General features: G+C 35.1%; 1 protein-coding gene across 1 annotated transcript in view; it reads right to left on the reverse strand.

Annotated features, from left to right (window-relative positions):
- Positions 1-21,036, reverse strand: part of LOC106462536 (AT-rich interactive domain-containing protein 3C-like) — a 104,868-nt gene that overhangs the window by 10,670 nt on the left and 73,162 nt on the right. Inside the window, exon 5 of the mRNA XM_022389840.1 lies at positions 9,602-9,785. Within this exon, the coding sequence (XP_022245548.1) occupies positions 9,602-9,785 (184 nt within the window). The remainder of the gene's footprint in view (positions 1-9,601; positions 9,786-21,036) is intronic.

Raw genomic sequence — 21,036 nt, forward strand, 5'->3', positions numbered from 1 at the left:
GAAAGTAGTGAGGCGTCAGCCATGTGACCCGTGACCTTTGACTTTACCATTTAAAAAATCAACGAAATGATTTTGCTTCATCGGTATTCCATCTCACAACATTATGTTCAGTAACTGATAAATAGCTTCCTCCTAATATGATAAAAATCAACGTTGGAAAATTTTCGATCTAAAGTAATTTAAACAATGTTATGCTACTTCAGAAAAACGGAGATACAACAGATAGTGGAAGCAAAATTAAGTATTATGATAGTATAGAGTTGTTGGTCGAACAAATGCACACTGATAAGGCGATACATGAGAGCACGGGAAAATACTTTAAAGGATAAAAAACATTACTCGAAAAACAGGCAAATACATTTACTTTCAACTATTTATACCTGCACACAAAGTAAGAACGATATCACAAAAAGACAAAGTATCTAGCGTGTTAATCTGTTTCAGAATTACTTATAAATCTACCTGCGCGTGGCCTTCCTAATTCTGAACTGATAAGACTAGGGGAAGGCAATTAGTCAACAATACCAACTGCCAATTCTTGGGCTATCTTATCTGTTTGAATAGTGGGATCTAGCCGTTATTCTTATAGCCCATTCACGGCAAAGGGTCACGAGCCATGAATCTTCCGACTGACAGTCCAAGCTCGCTGACCACTAGGCCACCTTTAAACGTTCCTAAAATATTGAAAACCTATTAAGACATATAACATATCTTAAAATGTTTCTCTATCTTTATTCGTCTATTTATTTATTTCTTCGTTCATAGGCCTAGCATGGCCAGGTGGTTAGGGCGCTCGACTCGCAATCTGCGGGTCGTGTGTTCGAATTTCCGTCACACCAAACATGCTCGCACTTTCAGTCGTGGAGGCGTTATTATGTGACGATTAATCCCACTATTTGTTGGTAAAAGAGTAGCCCAAGAGTTGGCGGTAGGTGGTGATGACTAGCTGCCTTCCCTCTAGTCTCACACTACTGAATTAGGGACAGCTAGCGCAGATAGCCCTCGTGTAGCTTTGTGCGAAATTCAAAACAAACAAACCAAACAATCTTCGTTCATTCTCTACCTATGGAATGAATTGATAGAAATTAATAAGAAACTTAGTGCGGCTTAGAAGGGGTTTCAACCTTTTTAGTTTAGCGTTAACGGAGGAAATTTTAGTTTATGATGGATATCGTTTGTCCAATTTACTTATTACAAGATCCACTTGATAACTCTTATAACCTTTTGCCTTAAAGTATCTGCTTTTCATATGTGTAATTTTTAAGGTAATATATTTTTTCTTTTTTTATAATAATTGAATTCGGCTGTTTGCAATATAATTGAAACTATTTTAAGTATATTTACGTCATTTGAATTTTCTATTAAATCATATGGAACTATGTTATGAGTTGAGAAGTTTTTTGCAGGTGTGATTTGAAAAGATACTAATTGAAGAAAAAATATTTCAGGGTACTCTACACTTTTATAATTTTTCTCTTCTTAAAAAGACCTCTTTTCCTTAACAGACGGCCTTCTTTTTATTTCTCAGAACATCTGGTGTGATGCCGAAAAATATAGATTCAGAGTTGAATAAATGTAAGACCAAGTATTCTATGTTTTATTACATTAACATTTAAGACATGTATAATTTTGATCACTGTAAAATTTCTATGAACATACCTATCTAACATTTAAATCAATCAAGTCAGCTTAGTGGTTAGTATGCCGGGCTATGGATCAGGGGGTCAAAGGTTTGAGATGTGATGCCGCTAAACGCTTCGCGCTACTAGCTGTGGGCACTTTATACAAGTGACAATTACTTCTATTATTTCGCTTCAAAGAACCGGACAAAGCCTTTGTCGCGTCAGGTGCTACTGACTGATTGCCCTCTCTCTGGTGAGTAGTTCAAAAATAAATTATGACTATGCCTAAACCTTCGGGATTTCTGACCTTTAGCCCATGTCTTACATAAATTGCAGTTTAGGTTCAAAATTCCAATTTCGATTTTTTTCATACACAGCATACAGTCCAGTGTGGCTTTGCTCTAAAACAAATCTTATTTTAGAATAAAACACATACTTGTATCCAAAACTCGTCGCCTAAAACATACTCTAAAATCATTTTTACGCTATAAATTTAAAATGATGTTTTGTAAGTAACCGTAACACGATGGTTTCCAGATAACAATGTGCATTCCAGATAACATTCTGATATTATTTAACACACTGTTTTCAATAACATGTTGCAAGAAATGATTGAAACATTTTTAAGATTTCACAGAAACTCAAACATTGTATTTTTGCCACGTTTCTATAAACTTATCTAAAAACAAATGAGTACTCACAACAACGATCACTAATGACTTGAGACAATATAAATTGAACTTTAAAAAAAAAGAAAAAGCTATTGCACTACGAAGCGACAAACAGAATTATTTCCCACGCACACCACTATACCAGAGAGACTATTTTATCACAGTAATATTAATTGTTCTAGGCGAACACTGCATACGATTAATTGGAAGGTACTCTTTAAAGTTTTAGCAATAGGGATGTCTATTGGTTAACATTTCGAATGTATAGCACGGTAGAAGTCTGTGTTTACATACACACTTTTTGTCTTTTGTTAAAGTTTTCGTTGTCGTGCTTCACTGATGTTTTATAAGTGTATTATATCAAGATTAACTAATTCGCAATTAACGTGAAGCCATATTTTCGTTATTTCAGCTGAATTGCCAAAGGAAATACTTTATATTCCACGCATGCGCATTATATTTCAATGATATGGTTATGAATTTTATGCCTACGTGCAAACATAAAAAAAAAAAATCCAATTAGGCCCCCCTTCTGGCAGAAAGGAAGCCTACTACGTTGTATGTGTATTACTACACATAACACATATGTTAGTGCAAATGTATCAAGCTATTGGATGAGTCAGACTCCCGCAACGACGTCATTCTACAAGTTCTCTCTGAAACCCCTGGAGTTTTTCTGTAATCAAATTACGGTTCTTGGCAAACCGAGGAAACAGATTCATGAGGTACAGAAAACTCTGAAATAATTTTACAGGCGCTCGCTGTAGGTTAACTTAATTCTAAAATCTTTACTTCTAGCAAGTATATACGTCATTATGTAATATGACTCATCTCAGCACACTGCAAAATATCATTAAGCCTGAGAAATGCTTCATCAATCCGATAAATCCCATGATTCACAATACAAACTCACACTGTCATTGTACTTTGTTCTATAAGTATTAAACAAGAAACTAAATATTCGTGAATAAATGAATTAGTTAATTTTCCATTAACTATAGATGTCACAATTTATAAAATACAAATGTTTACAACAGAATATCTACAACGTAGATCATATTACATTTTTTGGATTCATGGACACAACTAACAATACACAGAGCAGAGATTCTCAAGTGTACAAGGAACCACAAATAATTTAAGATTAGTAAATTCTTCATAAAAGTACATGATTCTGAAATATTATAATTTTATACGGATGCAGCATCCACCGCCAACTTTTGGACTACTTTAATCGAATCTTGGGATTTGACCGTTACTTTTTATAACGCACCCAAGACCTCATGGTCTGGAGTGCACCTTTGCGGCAATGGGAGAAGAACCATATATCCCACAGTCTGACATGCTAACAGTCAGCACCCGGTCCACTGGTAATTGTGATGACAACTGCCAACACTTTCTATACAGTTCAATTATGCTCCGAAATTCTACTGTTATCACGGCGTTGTAGTTTTTTCTTTTGACTTTCATTTCTACTTCTTCGTAAATCACATGAAAATTTCATAGGCTACGCAAGAATATGCAATAGATAAAAACACAGCATCTGCCTCTCAGTAATAAATACACCTAGAACATCATTCTCACACCAGTACTATGATTTTAAAGTTTATTCAGAAAATTCCAAACATAAATAAAACAGTACTACGCTGAAAATACCATAATGTTTTAGCAGTCTAAACAAAACAAGCGTGATAAAATTTATAAACAAGTATAATTACACATTTCGGTTTTGATCACTTCAAACTATATTTCTATGGTATATTAACTTAATGCGGTTTTAGATAAATTAAACAACTTCAAGCAGTGCCGGTAGGGCAACCATTCAGATCTTCTAACCTTCTTCCCATTTCCATAACTCCAAACAATTCTAACAACCAGCTTATGGCGGCGCCAAAGTTAGAACAAGGAAGATAATTAGAGACTCGACACACCGCTGGACTCCTCGAGCTAGTCCAGGAGTGTAGAACGAGGGGTCGCTAGATATTTTAAGCTACTCCACAAAATTTGCATCTGATCAATTGATCAAATGACTGTAGAATTTATTCTTAAAGGCTTCACTGGGTTGTGAAACGCCATGAGCGTCCGTCCTAAAGCTCTCGTTTTTCGGTGAATGGCGAAAAGCTACATCTGTTCCAACTCTATAAGGGGTGCTTATCTACATGCGAGAGAGAGAGAGAGTTCCCTGCAGATAAAGAGTCACAGTTCACCTCACCAGATAATGGCTCTATCTCCCGAAACGTTTTCAGTAGTAGTTGTAGTTTTTATAGAACTGATATCCGTAGATACGAACTAGTTGCTGATCGGTAGTCGTTACCTAATAACTGTTAAGCCTATCACTTGTTTTACAGGTACGAGACATCATAATTTGCATCCTGTTCCAATATAGCTAAATAATTTGCTAACATAAATTAAATATTTCCTTTCTCAACTGGCGAATATTTCCATTGAGGATTTTTTCCTCTGAAGCTTGAAAAAAGTGACTATAAACCCTAACCGAAGTATGACATTCATAATTTGACCGTATCTCACAATCTTGAGCATTTGAAAACATAACAGCATTACGACAGCTTATGTTATTGCTTTATACAGCATCTTAAGGACTAATATCAAAGCCTACTAACACTTTTAAAACTGGGATATACACAGCTTTGTTCTTTGTAGTACTAGGACATTGTTTTTTAAAGTGTAGAATATACACAATTCAAGTGTTTATGCTCATTATTTCTAATATTTAATTGTGTAGTCATTAAGATCCTATATTTGTAGTTGACGGGCCGTAAAAACAAAAATCTAGTATTTTTGGTTTTTCTTGGTTTTAGTGTTATAATATAAATTCTGTTTCCATATGTGAAAACGTTTGAAATTGTAAGGTTATAATCTTTATTCGGAGTCCTAACAGATGGCGCAGCCTACATTATAACATATGATCGAATACAAGGGGATTGGATAAAACACACAGAAATTAAAGTACTTATTACGTTCAGGAAGTACTTATTAGTAAGAACTTCCGAGTGGAAGTAAATAAAAGTATATGACAATATTTCAGCTACAACATATCTGCCATATCTAGTGGCAACAAGACCTTACTATTTTAGAACCGTCTTAATATAATAAATAATTTTTATACATTTTTAATACCTTATGTGTTGTGTATTTTTAAAGGATATTAAAAGTCACGAATCATATTTTCACTCTGTAAGTATTTTGGTAACCATATTTAGAAGCTCTATAATTTTTGAGCAAGATCTAAATAAAGATCGAGTCGAATGAGGGAGATTTATTTTTCACCATTGACAACAAATGACTAACATTTTATATTTATCTGCTTTAATCCTTAATATAAGCTCATTTTACATATATATTTAATTAGCCCTCTTAGAACAGTAAAAGGTACACGCAGTTTCTATGCGGTGTGTGCAACGTAGATGTAGAAAAAAACTCGAGAAGAAAATATATACATATATATAATCAAAACACGTACGAGATTTTATATTTTCGTTGATCTAAAACAAAGACTTTTTTTAGACGTACAACTTATATTAATAAATTCCAGTGCAGAATGACAGGTATGCAGTTGTAATTAATGAACAGTTACCTGTGAACAACAAGATTATTATCATACCATCGATTATAATTACCCTGTTCATTGCATTTTGTCCCTTATCATGATACATGTATTTAATGTGTCATTTTTTGTGAGCTTGGTTTCACAACCCCATATGTATATTAAACATTGCGCAAGCATACAAAATAGGTTACACACACTCTCTCTCTTTCTCTCTCTCGCCCCCCAGTAGCACAGCGGTATGTCTGCGGACTTAAACGCTAGAATCCGGGTTTCGATACCCGTGGTGGGCAGAGCACAGATAGCCCATTGTGTAGCTTTGTGCTTAATTACAAACAATACAATACTTCTCTCTCTCGACTTGGCGTAGCCTAACAGTTAGCTTGCCGGACTGTGAATCCGAGAGTCTATGATTCGTGTCCCATTACCGCAAAATCACACTCCACGCTTTGGGGCAGTTATAAAAATGGTCAAATTCCACCATACGATCAAAGCAGTCCAAGAGTTGGCGGTTTGTGTTGTTGACCAGGTGTCTTCCCTCTAGTGTATCATTTAACTCATTGACTGCTGATTCGCCGTATAGGGTACGGTCCGCATCCGGCAGTTAAATGCCAGTGTGCTGTATACAGTGTACGACTCGCCTAAATTAGGGACAGCTAACGCAAAAACTCGTCACGCAAATATCAGAGCCAAACTCTCTCTGTACCTTATATATACGCAGGCACACACATATACATAACCAAGGCCAACAATAACAAGAAAGTGTCGCATATAAAAACAAACAAATAATACTAATAGAAGTACGAAGCGGAATGAGTGAAGTGAACTTGTCTGTAGAAGTGGGCCACACACACACACACAGTACGGTAGGAGCTCACCGTGGAGACTTTGTTCGCAAGACTTGTATATATACAAAATATGTATAAAGATTAAAAGTATATATGAATGCTGAAGTCGACAAGCCTCAGATCTAACACTACTACTCATCAGCTCTAACTAGCTTTAGAAATGTAATTGCTACTAATGAGACAGAATAAGATTAAAATAACTGAAACAGATTGCAATAACAGAACCACTGTGGGTGAGGACTAAAACATATCTTGAAGGTAGTGTTATAGCCACCATAATGACCAATTATGTATATGACAGTATAATGAAATCAAAGACTTTTAGGTCAAAAAATGCCATGATTATAAAATTTAGAAGTGGTATATTACTTCGAAACGTGAACTAGCACAAACCAGATCAATATGCAGTTACAATACATCAGTATTAACTTATGATCAAAGCGAGCTAACTACATATATCATAACCAAAAATTAACCCAGTAATTAATACAGCTGATTTAGTATATACGGTTCTAACTAGAACCATGCACATCATAAAACAAACGCTTCTAATGATTAGAATGCGCTGATTATTCAGTTCAGTATTCTTGCTGTCAGCAATATTTTCGGCCATAATTCCTACGAGGTTCGGTTCGACCAACTAAGGAGACTTACGTTAGCCTTAAATCCATATACTATGCTAAAATGCAAAATAATCCTCATGAAAAGACAAAAAGAAAAATAATAATATATTACGTATTTTAATCAATACTATTAACGAAACTAACATCAAAGAAAATAATATACACTATATCTACAGTTTCAAAAGCCTGACACTAGTTAGTGGGGGGTCTGGCATGTTCAGGTAATTAGGACGCTTGACTCGCAATCTGAGGGTCGCGGGTTCGAATCCTCGTCCCACTGAACACGCTCGCCCTTTCAGCCGTATAATGTGACGGTCAATCCCACTATTCGTTGGTAAAAATAGTAGCCCAAGAGTTCGCGGTGGGTGGTGATGATTAGCTGTCTTCCCTCTAGTCTTTTACTGATAAATTAGGGATAGCTAGCGCAGATAGCCCTCGTGCAGCTTTGCGCGAAATTCAAAACAAAACCAAGTCCAACTAGTTAGAGAAATACGCTAGTCCTATCTGATGTAAAAATATGGTTCACAGGGCATATTCCAAGCTGCAATTCATAAGAATATCATTACACGAAATCTGTAACACAGCAAGAGGCCTATCAAATGGGACAAGCCCCCCCCCCCTCTCCCAGTGGCACAGCGATAAGTCTGCGGACATAGAACACTAGTAACCGGGTTTCGATGCCCGTGGTGGGCAGAGCAACTTTGTGCTTATACTACAAACAAAAGGGAACAAAGTGTAAGTGAGGCAACAAACTAAAGAGTTAGAACATTGCTGAACCAACAGAAAATTGAACATCCTAGTCACTTATTTCATTCCCAGAGATTCCCATGTAACCAGGAATCCAAACACAAATAATCTGTCGATCGCAGATTAAGATGGTGCAATTTCAACTGAATTCAAGTTAGAGAAAATGTATAAAGAGTCTATTAAAATAATCTTCTGGAAATTATGTGAAATTACACTATTAGGAGAAGGTAATCCGTAAATTACAAAGTTCAGTTTACGTTTTCCATCAAATACTAGCCCCATCATCAGCCAACGTAACATCTAAATTTAAATAATGTAATAAAAGTCAACCACATTCAGTTTGTATTACCGATTATTACTATTATTGCATTATACCTGTGATAGTTGACATTTTTCTATAAAAGGTATAAGTATGATATATATGTGTGTGTGTGTGTGTGTGTGTGTGTTACACAATGTTCATGACTTTATATATATATATATATGTATATGTATACCTCGCATGGCATTTATTTCGTTGGTTTCGCGGGGAAGGTGGGACCAGCATGCGCGTGTGTGTCATTCGCCGCAAAGGTCTACTTCAATATGGGCGATCAAAAAAGATACTTCTAGTAGGCGCGCCAGTAAACGTCACTTGAATTTTGCGTCCGTTTCACGTAGTAAAAATTGAAATGGCTGCCAAAAGTTTACTTTGTCGCATTGTTTATCCATTTAAACTCGAACGCAAGGGGACGTTGAAGAGGGGGGGGGCTGAATTCCAGTACCAAATTTAAACTGGCTCGCCCAGTTCCTCACAACAACTTGTGACGTCAAGATTACACAGTCGGCAACGCTGCTTGATATACACATCAAGATATGTAAAGTTAATTGGAGAAAAATAAAAAATAAGGTCTTGAATGTGCATGAAATATTATTATAAACTTGTCTCGTTTTGATAGGTCTTTCTGAAGTTTAATGCATTTTAAAAAACGAATATTGTATTCAAATTTATGTACATAATGAAATCACTTTGAACCACTGCTCAGACGGAGGGTCGCTAGCGAAAAGTACCCACCGCCATGAGTGCTTTGTCCAACTCTTTCAACCGAATAAAGGAATTGATTGTCACTTTCATAATGCACCAATAGCTAAAGTGTGAAGCATGTTCAGCAGCATTACTATTTGGAACTATTTGGGCTCTATGATCTGCAGTTCGACATGTTAATAACCACTAGTCCACATGCCATGCAGGTTTTAATTTCACCTTCTGAGAAATATCAACAATTAGATCTTCCCCAGTGGTATACTTGGTTTCAAATTTGAAAGTATATCCATTTTATTTTCGATAACTTAGTAACTATTTACATATTGTTATTTGGACATATAATTTTAGTAACAATTTATTAAACTAACGATGTCACTAATTAAGAAACTTACACAGCTTACTATTTCCCATTAGACTAGTTTTAAAGTTTCTCTTTTCCAAACTAATCCACTAAGTCATGTATAAATAAAGTACAAGAAGAGTAATATGATAATGGCTTACTGTGTGCGTAGTGTAAAGGCAGCACTGGTAATGGAAGACGGAAGGTTGAGTCCTTTGGTAATTTCTCTCCAAATCTTTTTATTAATAACCTCCACCAGACCTCCTCTTGCTACCACAAGTTTGTAAAGTTCGTATAAGTCCAATACTTGCTTGGCCATAATTGGAATCCTATTCACTGGAGTTCCTAGAAGGTCGAGAGTAGAAAATAAATTACAAATCTTACTGTCCTTGTAACACCATGGCATAGTGCGAAAAGCTAAATAATGTCATTCTCCTTTCTCCAAACAACCAATTCATAAGTAGTGGTTGTCTCTTCTTGCTACAATTACAGCTGTCAAATGTATTGCTCAATAATACTAATGTCCATTCTCAATCACTCTTGAATTGTGAAATGTCCATTCTTATAGCCCTCCCCTCTTCCCGGGGGCTAAGCGGTAAGTCTGGGGAGTAGTAACTAAAAATCAGGTTTCGATACACGTGGAGGGCAGAGCACAAATAGTACATTATGTAGTTTTGTACTTAATAATAATCGAACAAACAAATCCATTCAGATAATTTACGATGATATCTTATTGGAAGAAAGAGAAACTGTTGTATATAAATCGCTTTATTGTGCAATTCGAGTTTCTACTATCAACAGTAAATAAAATGTTCATATAGAATGATCATTTAACACAATAGTTCACTATAAAACTATCAACGATGCTGTAAAGTGAGTTATGTTTTTATGAGTAGAATCACGTAAAACGTTCCAAAATTTAATATACATATATATATATATAATATGTCACAGAAGTGACGAAATACATTATAAAAGTAGTTTAATGATTACTTTCAACATATGTTTCTGGCAAGAAAAAAAGTAATAAAACTACAAAAAAATGAATATTGCAGAATAGTTTAAAATCAGATAAAATGGAGTTTGTTTTATTTAACGAGGCTTTTTAAACTTTAAAATTACATGCACAGCATTTTGTTCACATATTTATAATAAATTGTTCAATAGCTTCATTTGTTTAAAAATTTTCGCGCAAATTTACTACAGGGCTATCTGTACCAACCTAATTTAGAAGTGATAGATTAGAGGCAAGACAGCTACTCAACATTATCCACCGCCAACTCTTGGGCTACTCTTTTATTAACAGAAAGTAATTTTCTCCTGAAATTATATTTGATGTGCGTTTAAAAAAAACAACAACAACAAAAAACACGACTTCGTGCATATTTACTTAGATAATGTAACCATATTATGACTTGACACAAGATACTAAGATAAAAACTCTGAAATTAGCTGTAGCATTTGTAACATTATAATTACATCTCTAGTTGAAATCGGAAGCCTACGATTCGTGGAAGAAACTGGAGTTTTTAATTCATATTCATCTTCTAAATGTTCTTTCTGATAGTTGGAAACATTGGAGCGAAGTGTTACTGATGAAACCGAGTACATTATAAACATATTTCTATATGACAGAAATGTTGAAATTTACTTTGTTGGGCTGTTAATCAGCTGGACTAACTGTATCAGTTACTTCATACACACGCACTGGAATTGAGACTTAAGAAGGAAAAGCAGTAATCCGTACAACATATGGCACATCGATAGACACACATACATAAGTTTCACTGCTATCAGTAGTGACAGGAAATGCCTTACTCGCCAATCATATTTGTGGTCCACGAACCAGGGTTCGGGTCTAGCACTGAGAAATTAAATGTTGAAAAAAGAGCTATAAATAACTTACTGTGAAGGGTTCGATGTTTCCCGACACACTAATTCAAAGGAATTGAGCCAGTCTTCACCAGAAGCGACAAGGCTGTCGCGTAGTCAGCTGTGGGCATATGTTAGAACTAAGCTGCTTCTGTACGCAGATATCTAGCGCTCTCATTTATTCAACAAAAGAGCCTCAGTCTGAGCATGCAAAAGCGCTGCTAGTTATGTTGATTCAAGGTTGGGGTGAAGACTGGTGTGAAGCATGCTACTACTATTTAGAAAAGAATGATCCTATAGTTGAAAGTTGAGGTATTCAAAGTTTCTAATGACTTGATGTAAATGCTCAGTTGAGTCGCCTTTCCAACAGTTTGGTTACTTAATTTATCAATGTTCCACAATTTCTTCGAAAAATGGCACTATAAAATGACATTTTACTAAACTTTTCTTTAACAAGCGTACTGAATAAATAATATTGTGTTGCTAATCCTTACCCTTATTTTCATTTTCAAATTACTAAATTCAAATATATAGCAATTACAATTCACACCATAACAGTTGTTCTGACACAGCCGGCCTGATAAGTTCTGGTATAGAGCGAAAGGCCTCGTCGTCGCTTTAAGAGGCAGAGGTAGTGTGGTTGGCTATATTTTCACTCATAAGTTCTTAGAATATATACTGCAGAAAAACATTTGTGAACTTTGAGGAAAATTCACGGCTTGGAGAAAAGCGGTCTGTTTAACAAGTATTCAAAATACATTTAAATAAACCATTATATAATTAATACTAATACGACACATTTGTATAACACATTTTGTGTACTTCACGCCTTAATTTTTCTCTCCATAAAACTCCAATTATCGATGCAAGTATATTAACAACATCAACACAGAGTCCCGTTTGGATAAGCAGTAAACACTAGGCTTACAATGATAGAACTCGGGTTTCGATTTCCCACAGTGGGCGGAACGCAGATAGCCCATTGTGTAGCTTTGCGCTGAAACAATAAAAATTACAAACAGAGATCTCATATTACATCTCCTATGGAAACTTTATTGCAATTTCATAACTGCATAATATTATGATTATAATTAGAAAATAATTTTCACGCAATTGCTAACCCTAAATGTTTTTAATACTGTATGCTTTTTTGCATTAGTTCATTACTGCTACAGCAAAAAATACACTTTATTGAATACTATCTCTACACTATTGACGCATAACGTAACAACCGCGAAACTAAGAACATTATTTTTCTTTTTCAGGAATTAATTTTTCTTGACCTGTGAGGGTATTTGAAAACATTTGAAACTAAATAGCATAAATTGAATGAAGCGTTTTTTACAAGTAGTTTAAATATCAACAAGTAATAAATTCGTAAAATTCTCAGCTATTTTCTTCATCAGAAGTTTGTTTGTTTTTCCATTAATCCTTAAGCTATACAATTTATCACACCTTAGGCCAGGCCAACCCTAATGATATACATTGTACTCCCTCCCCCCAGGAGTTTCAAAACACACAGAAAAATTCTGCTTTGGAAGTAAACATGTGGAGCAACGCCTGCAAGACTTAAAAGAATTCGCTCTGTTATAAAATGTTGTTTACGACTAAAATCTTCGTGTAGCTCCTGAATATCTACTAACTGCTAATCTGAGTCTGGAGTCCTATCGACTCGATCACGTCCCCAAGACAAACAAGGGCTCAGTCACGTGTTCCAGATGGTTCCCATTGCTGCTGCTTTCACCACTTACTGTCAACCTACTAGTGGTCATGCGCGAGGGCAAGGGGTCACTACTGTCGCGCCGTCTCAGTCTAATCAGCATCCACCCCCATCCTTTTTCAATCCTTCCTTATTCCATAAATAATCAATCGTATCTTTTCGTTATATTTATGATACTATAAAGAATGTCCAGTCATTAACGCGAAGGATTCGGCATGATTGAAGCAATAAACTCAGAGAGACTAATAATTTCACAGCTTGAAGACAACACACATGTGGAATGTGAACTAATTTGCTTTTAATTCATATTATGTCATATTTTGTACTTAAAATACTAAGGCTTCTAATTAGCCTTTATGATTTGCTAGTGTACATTAAGCATCAACGTTCATGTAATCTCTGCATACATAGTCAGCGATTCTATCCCTAGCAATCTACAAAATGATTTCAAAAATTTATATTTCACTGGCATTCTGATTCAAGGTTTGACGGACGGACAGATTGCTTGGAAAGGATTAGATTTGGACAATGTTTTGGAAGTTCGTGCTTACTTTCGTCATATACAAGCACATCATCATGAAGATCTAATACTTTTCTGACACTAACGAATTCACGCAAAACGTTATCAACGTACCTAATCTTTGTTTCTGTACAAAGGTATAAAAACAATGGAATGGCTGTTTTGGACGAGAGTTTTATTAGTAAACTAATGGACAGAACAAAGGAAATTAGCTTGAAACCAAATCTAAATCTATGACCGTCATACTGTCCGTAAGTAGAACCAGCGTTATACCGAGGTCAACATTAGGTTTCCAGCTATAATTTCCGATTTTGTGTGTGTGTGTGTGTAAATGAGTGAGTGAAGGAGCCAAAAAAAACAAAAAAAAACGAGGATATGACCTCAGTATCCTCATAGCTAGTTAAGCCCTGTGTATAATACCAACTTAATCTAGTTTTACACACCTATCTTCATGTCCACCGTCAAAATCATATAAATAAAATAACTGAGGATAGCTACTTAAGCCATGTGTATGATATTAACTTAATCTAGCTTTACACACCTATCTTCATGTCCACCGTCAAAATCATATAAATAAAATAACTGAGGATAGCTAGTTAAGCCCTGTGTATGATATTAACTTAATCTAGCTTTACACACCTATCTTCATGTCCACCGTCAAAATCATATAAATAAAATAACCGAGGATAGCTAGTTAAGCCCTGTGTATGATACCAACTTAATCTAGTTTTACACACCTATCTTCATGTCCACCGTCAAAATCATATAAATAAAATAACTGAGGATAGCTAGTTAAGCCCTGTGTATGATACTAACTTAATCTAGCTTTACACACCTATCTTCATATCCACCGTCAAAATCATATACATAAAATAACTGAGGATATGATTTTAGTATTCTCATATCTATAATTACGTATGATAATAATATGTCCTGTGCTAATCTAGTTTCACACATCTATCTCCATTTCGAAGTCGTGTCAAAATATTATCTCTTCTAACTAGCTAGATAAACCGAACTTCACTACTATATTTTGATCGCTTGTTTCTCAACGCCTTTATTTACTAGTTTGTATACATTGGAGATTCTAAATATGCAATAATTGAAATAACGAGAGGGTACATGTGGCAATTATTAAGTGCATATGAAATGTAAATAGTAAACTGAAGCAAACATCTTGTCTTACATTAAACTCGTGTTCACGCGTGAAAATACTGATACACACCAGAAACAGTAACGTCGGTTAACAAAGGAAACAAAGCGTATACAGCAATTACTTACAAATATGGTATCTTGTACTTTCCTGACATTTTATTAATACAGATCCTATGATCGTACAATTAGTATAACCCTGGTATCTCCATTGGCACATGTTGGTCATTTATAGACCATTTTTGCATTTTTTATTTGTGTAAAGCGGCTTCTAAGGGGAGATTAAAATAAAAAGCTTGACTTTTTTGAAATACTAAAAACATTACAAGATAATAAGAACAGAAAAATAATGTAGAAAGTTGTTTAATAAACCATTATTCAATTTAAAATTAAACGACAAAGAAAACTTTAGAAAATAAGTCTACTTTCAAAGTGAGGTAAACTATTTTAAAGGGAGATAGCCTAATATTTATAACATAAAGTGAAAATGTTTAGGAAGCTAAGAAATTGAGAGTTAATTATTAGAGGTATATTACTGGATATTGTGATGGTGTCTAATATTTATAACGAAGTAAAAATGTTTAGGAAGCTAAGAAGTTGAAAGTTACATATTATAGGTTTATTACAGGGTGGTGTGGTGGTGTCTACAATAGCTACAGGTTTATTACTGGGTGGTGTGGTGGTGTCTACAGTAGCTACAGGTTTATTACTTGCTGATGTATACAGCAGCTACAAGTATATAACATAGTGGTGTCTACAGCAGCTACAGGTTTATTACTGGTTGGTGTGTTGGTGTCTACAGCAGCTACAGTTATATTACTGGGTGGTGTGGTGGTGTCTACAGTAGCTACAGGTATATAACTTGGTGGTGTGTTGGTGTCTACGGCAGCTACAGGTATATTACTTGGTGGTGTGGTGGTGTCTACAGCAGCTACAGGCATATTACTGGGTGATGTCTGCGGGAATTTAAAACAATATATATAACAACAGACAGTGTGTCTACAGCAGTAAAAGTATATTTACTGAATAGTGTCCACTACTAAAGGTTGAACGGTGGATAGTGTTTACAGCAGATAAAGGTAAATACCATGCAGTGTCTACAGCAACTAATAGTACATTACCAGATAATATCTATATATCATGAAAGTGTACTACGAAATAACGTTTACAAGAGCTAACTATGGATTATACTACTTGAGTTTGTTGCCTTGGCTATGAGATCTAGTACTATAAGGTTTAATAGGTCACCTGATTTTCGACAGTTTTATACACATTTTCTATTGATTTGATTTTGTCTAAATACTATAGTGAGGTCTATTGTGTAAAGTTCACACAGTCGGTGCATGGTGTACTGTTTTGTTTGTTTTTAACGAGCATTAAACAAAACCAGCCTTCACTTACAGTTGTTCCATATACTTTGGACTTGAAATCGCACTAAAACAAACGACATTCAAATAAGTTTGTATTTCATTTCAAGTGCTTAAAACCTTCACCACTGTTTTAAATCGGAATGCCATATAAAAAATTAAATTTCTAAACGTACTATCGAGTATTTTACGTGATAAAATCACCGCTATAACTTTAGTATCAATCAAAAATCTAATGTTCAATGCCATATTGAATTCTAAATGTCAGTCACTCAGTTAAATTTAGCTTTTTTAAATCTCTTCCACATAGTCCTTTTGAAGAAGAGATAATCACTAACAGTGCTTGTTTCGAATATCTCCAAGTAATGCTCTAAAAGGACTATTATCTTCGCTGGTCGTCCCTAATGTTGAACTGATAGACTAGAAGAAAAGTAGTTAGTCAATAGCACCCACGAACTCTTGAGCTACTCTAAATGAATAAAAGGACTAAACCATCATTATTATAAGTCACTCAGGGCGCAAGCTTGCAGCAACAAGACACGGGCCATGAATCTTGGTATCACAGTCCGCCACGCTCAACACTGAGCCACACCCGGCCCATCAGTAATGTCTTCTTGGCACGTCAACATGACGGTGAATTCAAGTATGGGCGTGGGTTGGCCCTGTGGTAGAACTTTAGATTTCCGAGTTAACGAGCCGAGTTCGAATCCGTGTGATACCACAAAATATTCATCCACTTCAAGCTGTGGGTGTGTTATTATAAGAGTGATTGGTAGAGTGCTACTCACTGGCTGTTTTACCTGTGATCAATAGTTCAAAATTAGGAACAGCGGCAGATAACTCCAGTAGCTTTATCATAAATACAAAACAATTCAACTTTACGTTCAACATAACATTACTCTTTCTTTAAAGACATTCGTGAATTTTTTTAGAGAAAAAATAATATATAAACACGACTAACATTTAATATCACACGTACTTGATATTTTAACAAGGAAAATCTTACGCTGGAAGTATTAAGTCTCCTATTTAATTTCAAACTGTCCTGGAATCTAATGCATTTGGAAAGACACACTACAATTTTAAATTCCTATGAGTTTGTGTTGTTTCGAAATGATAAACATGTAAACATTTCACGTCATAACTTTTAAGTTTAAAAAAAATACAATGTCAAAGCCCGATGTAATTCCCAACTATGTTTTTGTTTTAGATGTGAATTCACTGTAAAAAAAAGTACAATAGTTTAAAGAGATAACCAAGAAAAAAATGTTTCTGAAAACATGGTATGTCTAACACTAACGTTATGTAAAGTGTGGATTTTCATTTCACAAGCAACAAAAATCTTATATAAACCTTTAAATAATCGTTTCATTTCCTTCTTAAAAAATAGAGTTTGGTAAACTAATCTCAAGATTGATTGGCGTTTTTTTTTTTGCGCAAAGCAACTGCGCTATCTGGACTAATCTCTAGAAACTCCATTATGTCGGTTAAATCTTAAAAAAAATGTATGCACAAAAAAAAGAACGCCAATGAGATGTGCAACAGAATATCTATACGACAATGAACGAGATACTGTGGTCTTCTTCCAACTGAGTTATTTAGTAGGCTAACCCATTCTGTGATCAATACACACCCTAGCTAACTCATCAGCTCTGCTGTGATGGAAGGAAATACTGCCAGTAGGACAATAGACTTTGGCACGGCATGAAAGTGTTCTCAAAGTGGGGCAGTGCCACTTCGGGTCAAAAAGGGGAGTACTGATATAATGGGTGCACTATTGGACGTCTTTCATTCCCACGACCTTGGTATCAAAGCTGAGAAATATCTCGCCGGAAAGCAAGATTGACCCTGCTTGATGCTCTGTATGGTGTCCACTTGAGGAGCCTAGCCGTGTAGCAGTAACAGTTTGTTTGACCCGGTCAGAAAGCCGTAGTTTCCGGGGGTAAAGAAGTTTCAACTATCCTTCCCCTTCCCTAATGGTCTGATATGTTCACAAGCACGTGAGCAAACACTTCACATCTGCTTGCTGCCATTTGTTACGAATGGACTGGTTACAGATGATCAGATCACAAAGCTTCAGTAGATTCTCAGTCTCCACCCCTTACATCATAACATATACTTTGCCTCCACGTACAATAACTTTTAATGTACGATCAACAACGAAGAAAGTAGATCAATACAAATTAGACTCGATCCTAATGAAATATCTTCAAATCAGAAGCAGTGGAATTCGTTTCACAAGAAAAGTGCATAAAACATGCAACATATATCTACCTAACTTATGTCTTCTGAAATATTTACCATTTTTCAATATTAAATGTGTGAATTCAATATTTGATTTTCAAAGAATTTCTATTTTTGTTTGTATTACATTTGATGTCTTTTATCAGGTAGGCGAAACGTGGTTTAATTATTTGATTGAATTTGACTATTTGTTTTATTTCCTCTTAAGACATCCAGGTAATAAGGTCCAGCTCATATAGCGACTTCTAAGGGACAAGTCCTCTAGCATAAGGAATTTGTAGTTCTAAATATTTTGTTATATCTGAATTTAGTATCATCGTGGTATGTTTTAAATCGATTATATAACTCATAATTACTATAAAGATTACATATCTTTGTTCTCTACTAAACGCCCTTTAGTCAAACAAATAGCATTAATGGTGATAAACGCAATAAAATGATTTAATGAATTCATTTTTCAAAATGGTTTCTTTAATTTTCTTTTCCATGACCGTTTTCAGTTCAGTCACATACTATTCAAGTTGAAAGCTATCTGTAAAAGTTTTACGTTTTCAATTAATAATAGTATATTCACAAAAAAGTTCGAGTGTTTCTGTGTCCAAAGGCCCGGCATGGCCAGGTGGTTAGGGCACTCGACTCGCAATCTGAGGGTCACGGGTTCGAATCCCCGTCACACCAAACATGCTCGTCCTTTCAGCCATTGGGGGCGTTATAACGTGACGGTCAGTTGGTAAAAGAGTAACCCAAGAGTTGGCAATGGGTAGTGATGACTAACTGCCTTCCCTATAGTCTTACACTATTAAATCAGGGACGGCTAGCGCAGATAGCCCTCGTGTAGCTTTGAGCGAAATTCAAAAACAAACAAACAATTTGTGTCTAAAAACATCGCCTATACAAATAGCTAATTCATTCACTAACTGTGGTTACTTTAAATATTCAATATAATATACAATGACATAAAAATTTATATTTTAAATAGAAAAAATCGGTGTCTTCCACCTCGTAATGGAAAATGGAAAAAAGTTTGATAATTGCAAGTACGAAGTGTATAACAAACCATCAGACGTTAGAAAAACACGTAGGTTCAATAAGTCTTAAAAGAAAATGAGAAAAACCCTATAACCCGAGCGCTTTCGAAAGGTGGACCTTTCTTCTTCAGAGGCAAACTGGGAATAAACCATTTCAGTGTATATTTCTGTTTTGAAATATCTAAACTTCATCATGCCGTTTTTAAAAATAACAAATAAAATTTAATGTTTGTATTACTTGTTGTTTCAAACCAACAAAAGTGTATTTGTTAACTCAACGAACAACGAATGAAGGAAAGGAGATTTATGCTAAACTGAAAATCGAAATCCTGACAAACTTAATGTTGAAAGAAAATTCGTTAAAATGCGCTTCGTCGCTGCCCGTCAGTTTATTTGTATGTTGTATGTTGGTTTTTAGCAAAGACACACTGGGCTATCAGCTGTATCCACCGCGGGGAATCGAACTCCGGATCTTAGAATTGTAAGTCAGTAGACTTACCGATGCCCCTTAAGGGCATTCTTTGAGCTTTTGAATCCTTGAGAAGAAATCCTCTAGTGATATATCACCTGGTGAAACATAAGTCTAACTACTGAAAATGAATTATGATGTTATTGGAAACGCCCAGCACTAAATATTGTATGTCATCGCTGTCGATTTCACCTTCCTCGTTCAGATTTATGAGTAGCTGACCGTCAATTTGAGCTCCAGATGTTATTAATATCGTTAAAACTATAAAAACTTAAAGAGTATTTCGTTAGTTTTTACTTATTATCTCGAACTGTTGATGACATATTTATCCATCTGTGTGTTCTCACGATATATTAATAAACTGAAAGTTTTTTCGAATATATGAGATAAAAAGTGTTGGTTATTCAACCTATATTTAGAAAAATGTTAAGAAATATGAGCACGTAATATAGTTCTTTTAAAGCTATGGTTCCGACATACAGGGTGGCTATAGCAAAATATCCGCGTAAACTTGTTTATTTTTCCGATTAAACCGTACTTGCATAATCATCGAATCAATCTAACATTCAAGTTTGATCATCTCCGGCTACGGGCCACCATGTATACTTTATACTTTGAAAACATAGTTTGACAATACACAATGTAATGTTCAAAGTCATATGAAGCAGCTTAGTTTGAACATATGCCTCACTCAAACAGATCCTCAAACTTTTTTTTTTTAATGCCGAACCGTATCTATAATCATGTAATTGTGAGTTCTGATTATAGTCGGCTCATGCCGTTCGAAGCTGTATGTATTCTGTAACACCATGTGTTTGTATGGTGGCCCAATTAACCAAGTGGTTGTCTGGCCAAAGAAACGTGGACAAAAATTAAATAACATTAAACGCGACATTTCTTCGACAAAAAGAACGGTCTGTGAGAAAGTTATTTTCAAAAATTCTGGTTATTTCCAATCAATGAAATTATACTGAGCAGTTTTATCAATTTCTGAACTTAACGTGAGCACCTTATCACTACGCGAATACAACTAGCTTAAACTATTCATTTAACTTTAAAAACATTAAATGTTGTCAAATCCAACATTCGGTGAAAACTCTTCCACTGTTAGAATTAGAGCATCTAATTTTCGAGCCAACTGACAGATGTTTTTGATAACTTCATCTAACTTCTTTTAACATAATAAAATAAATATGTTTTGAGAAATTGCTTTAAAAATGATAT

This window comes from Limulus polyphemus, unplaced genomic scaffold, assembly GCF_000517525.1.
Source record: "Limulus polyphemus unplaced genomic scaffold, Limulus_polyphemus-2.1.2 Scaffold1193, whole genome shotgun sequence".
Taxonomy (NCBI): Eukaryota; Metazoa; Arthropoda; class Merostomata; order Xiphosura; family Limulidae; genus Limulus; species Limulus polyphemus.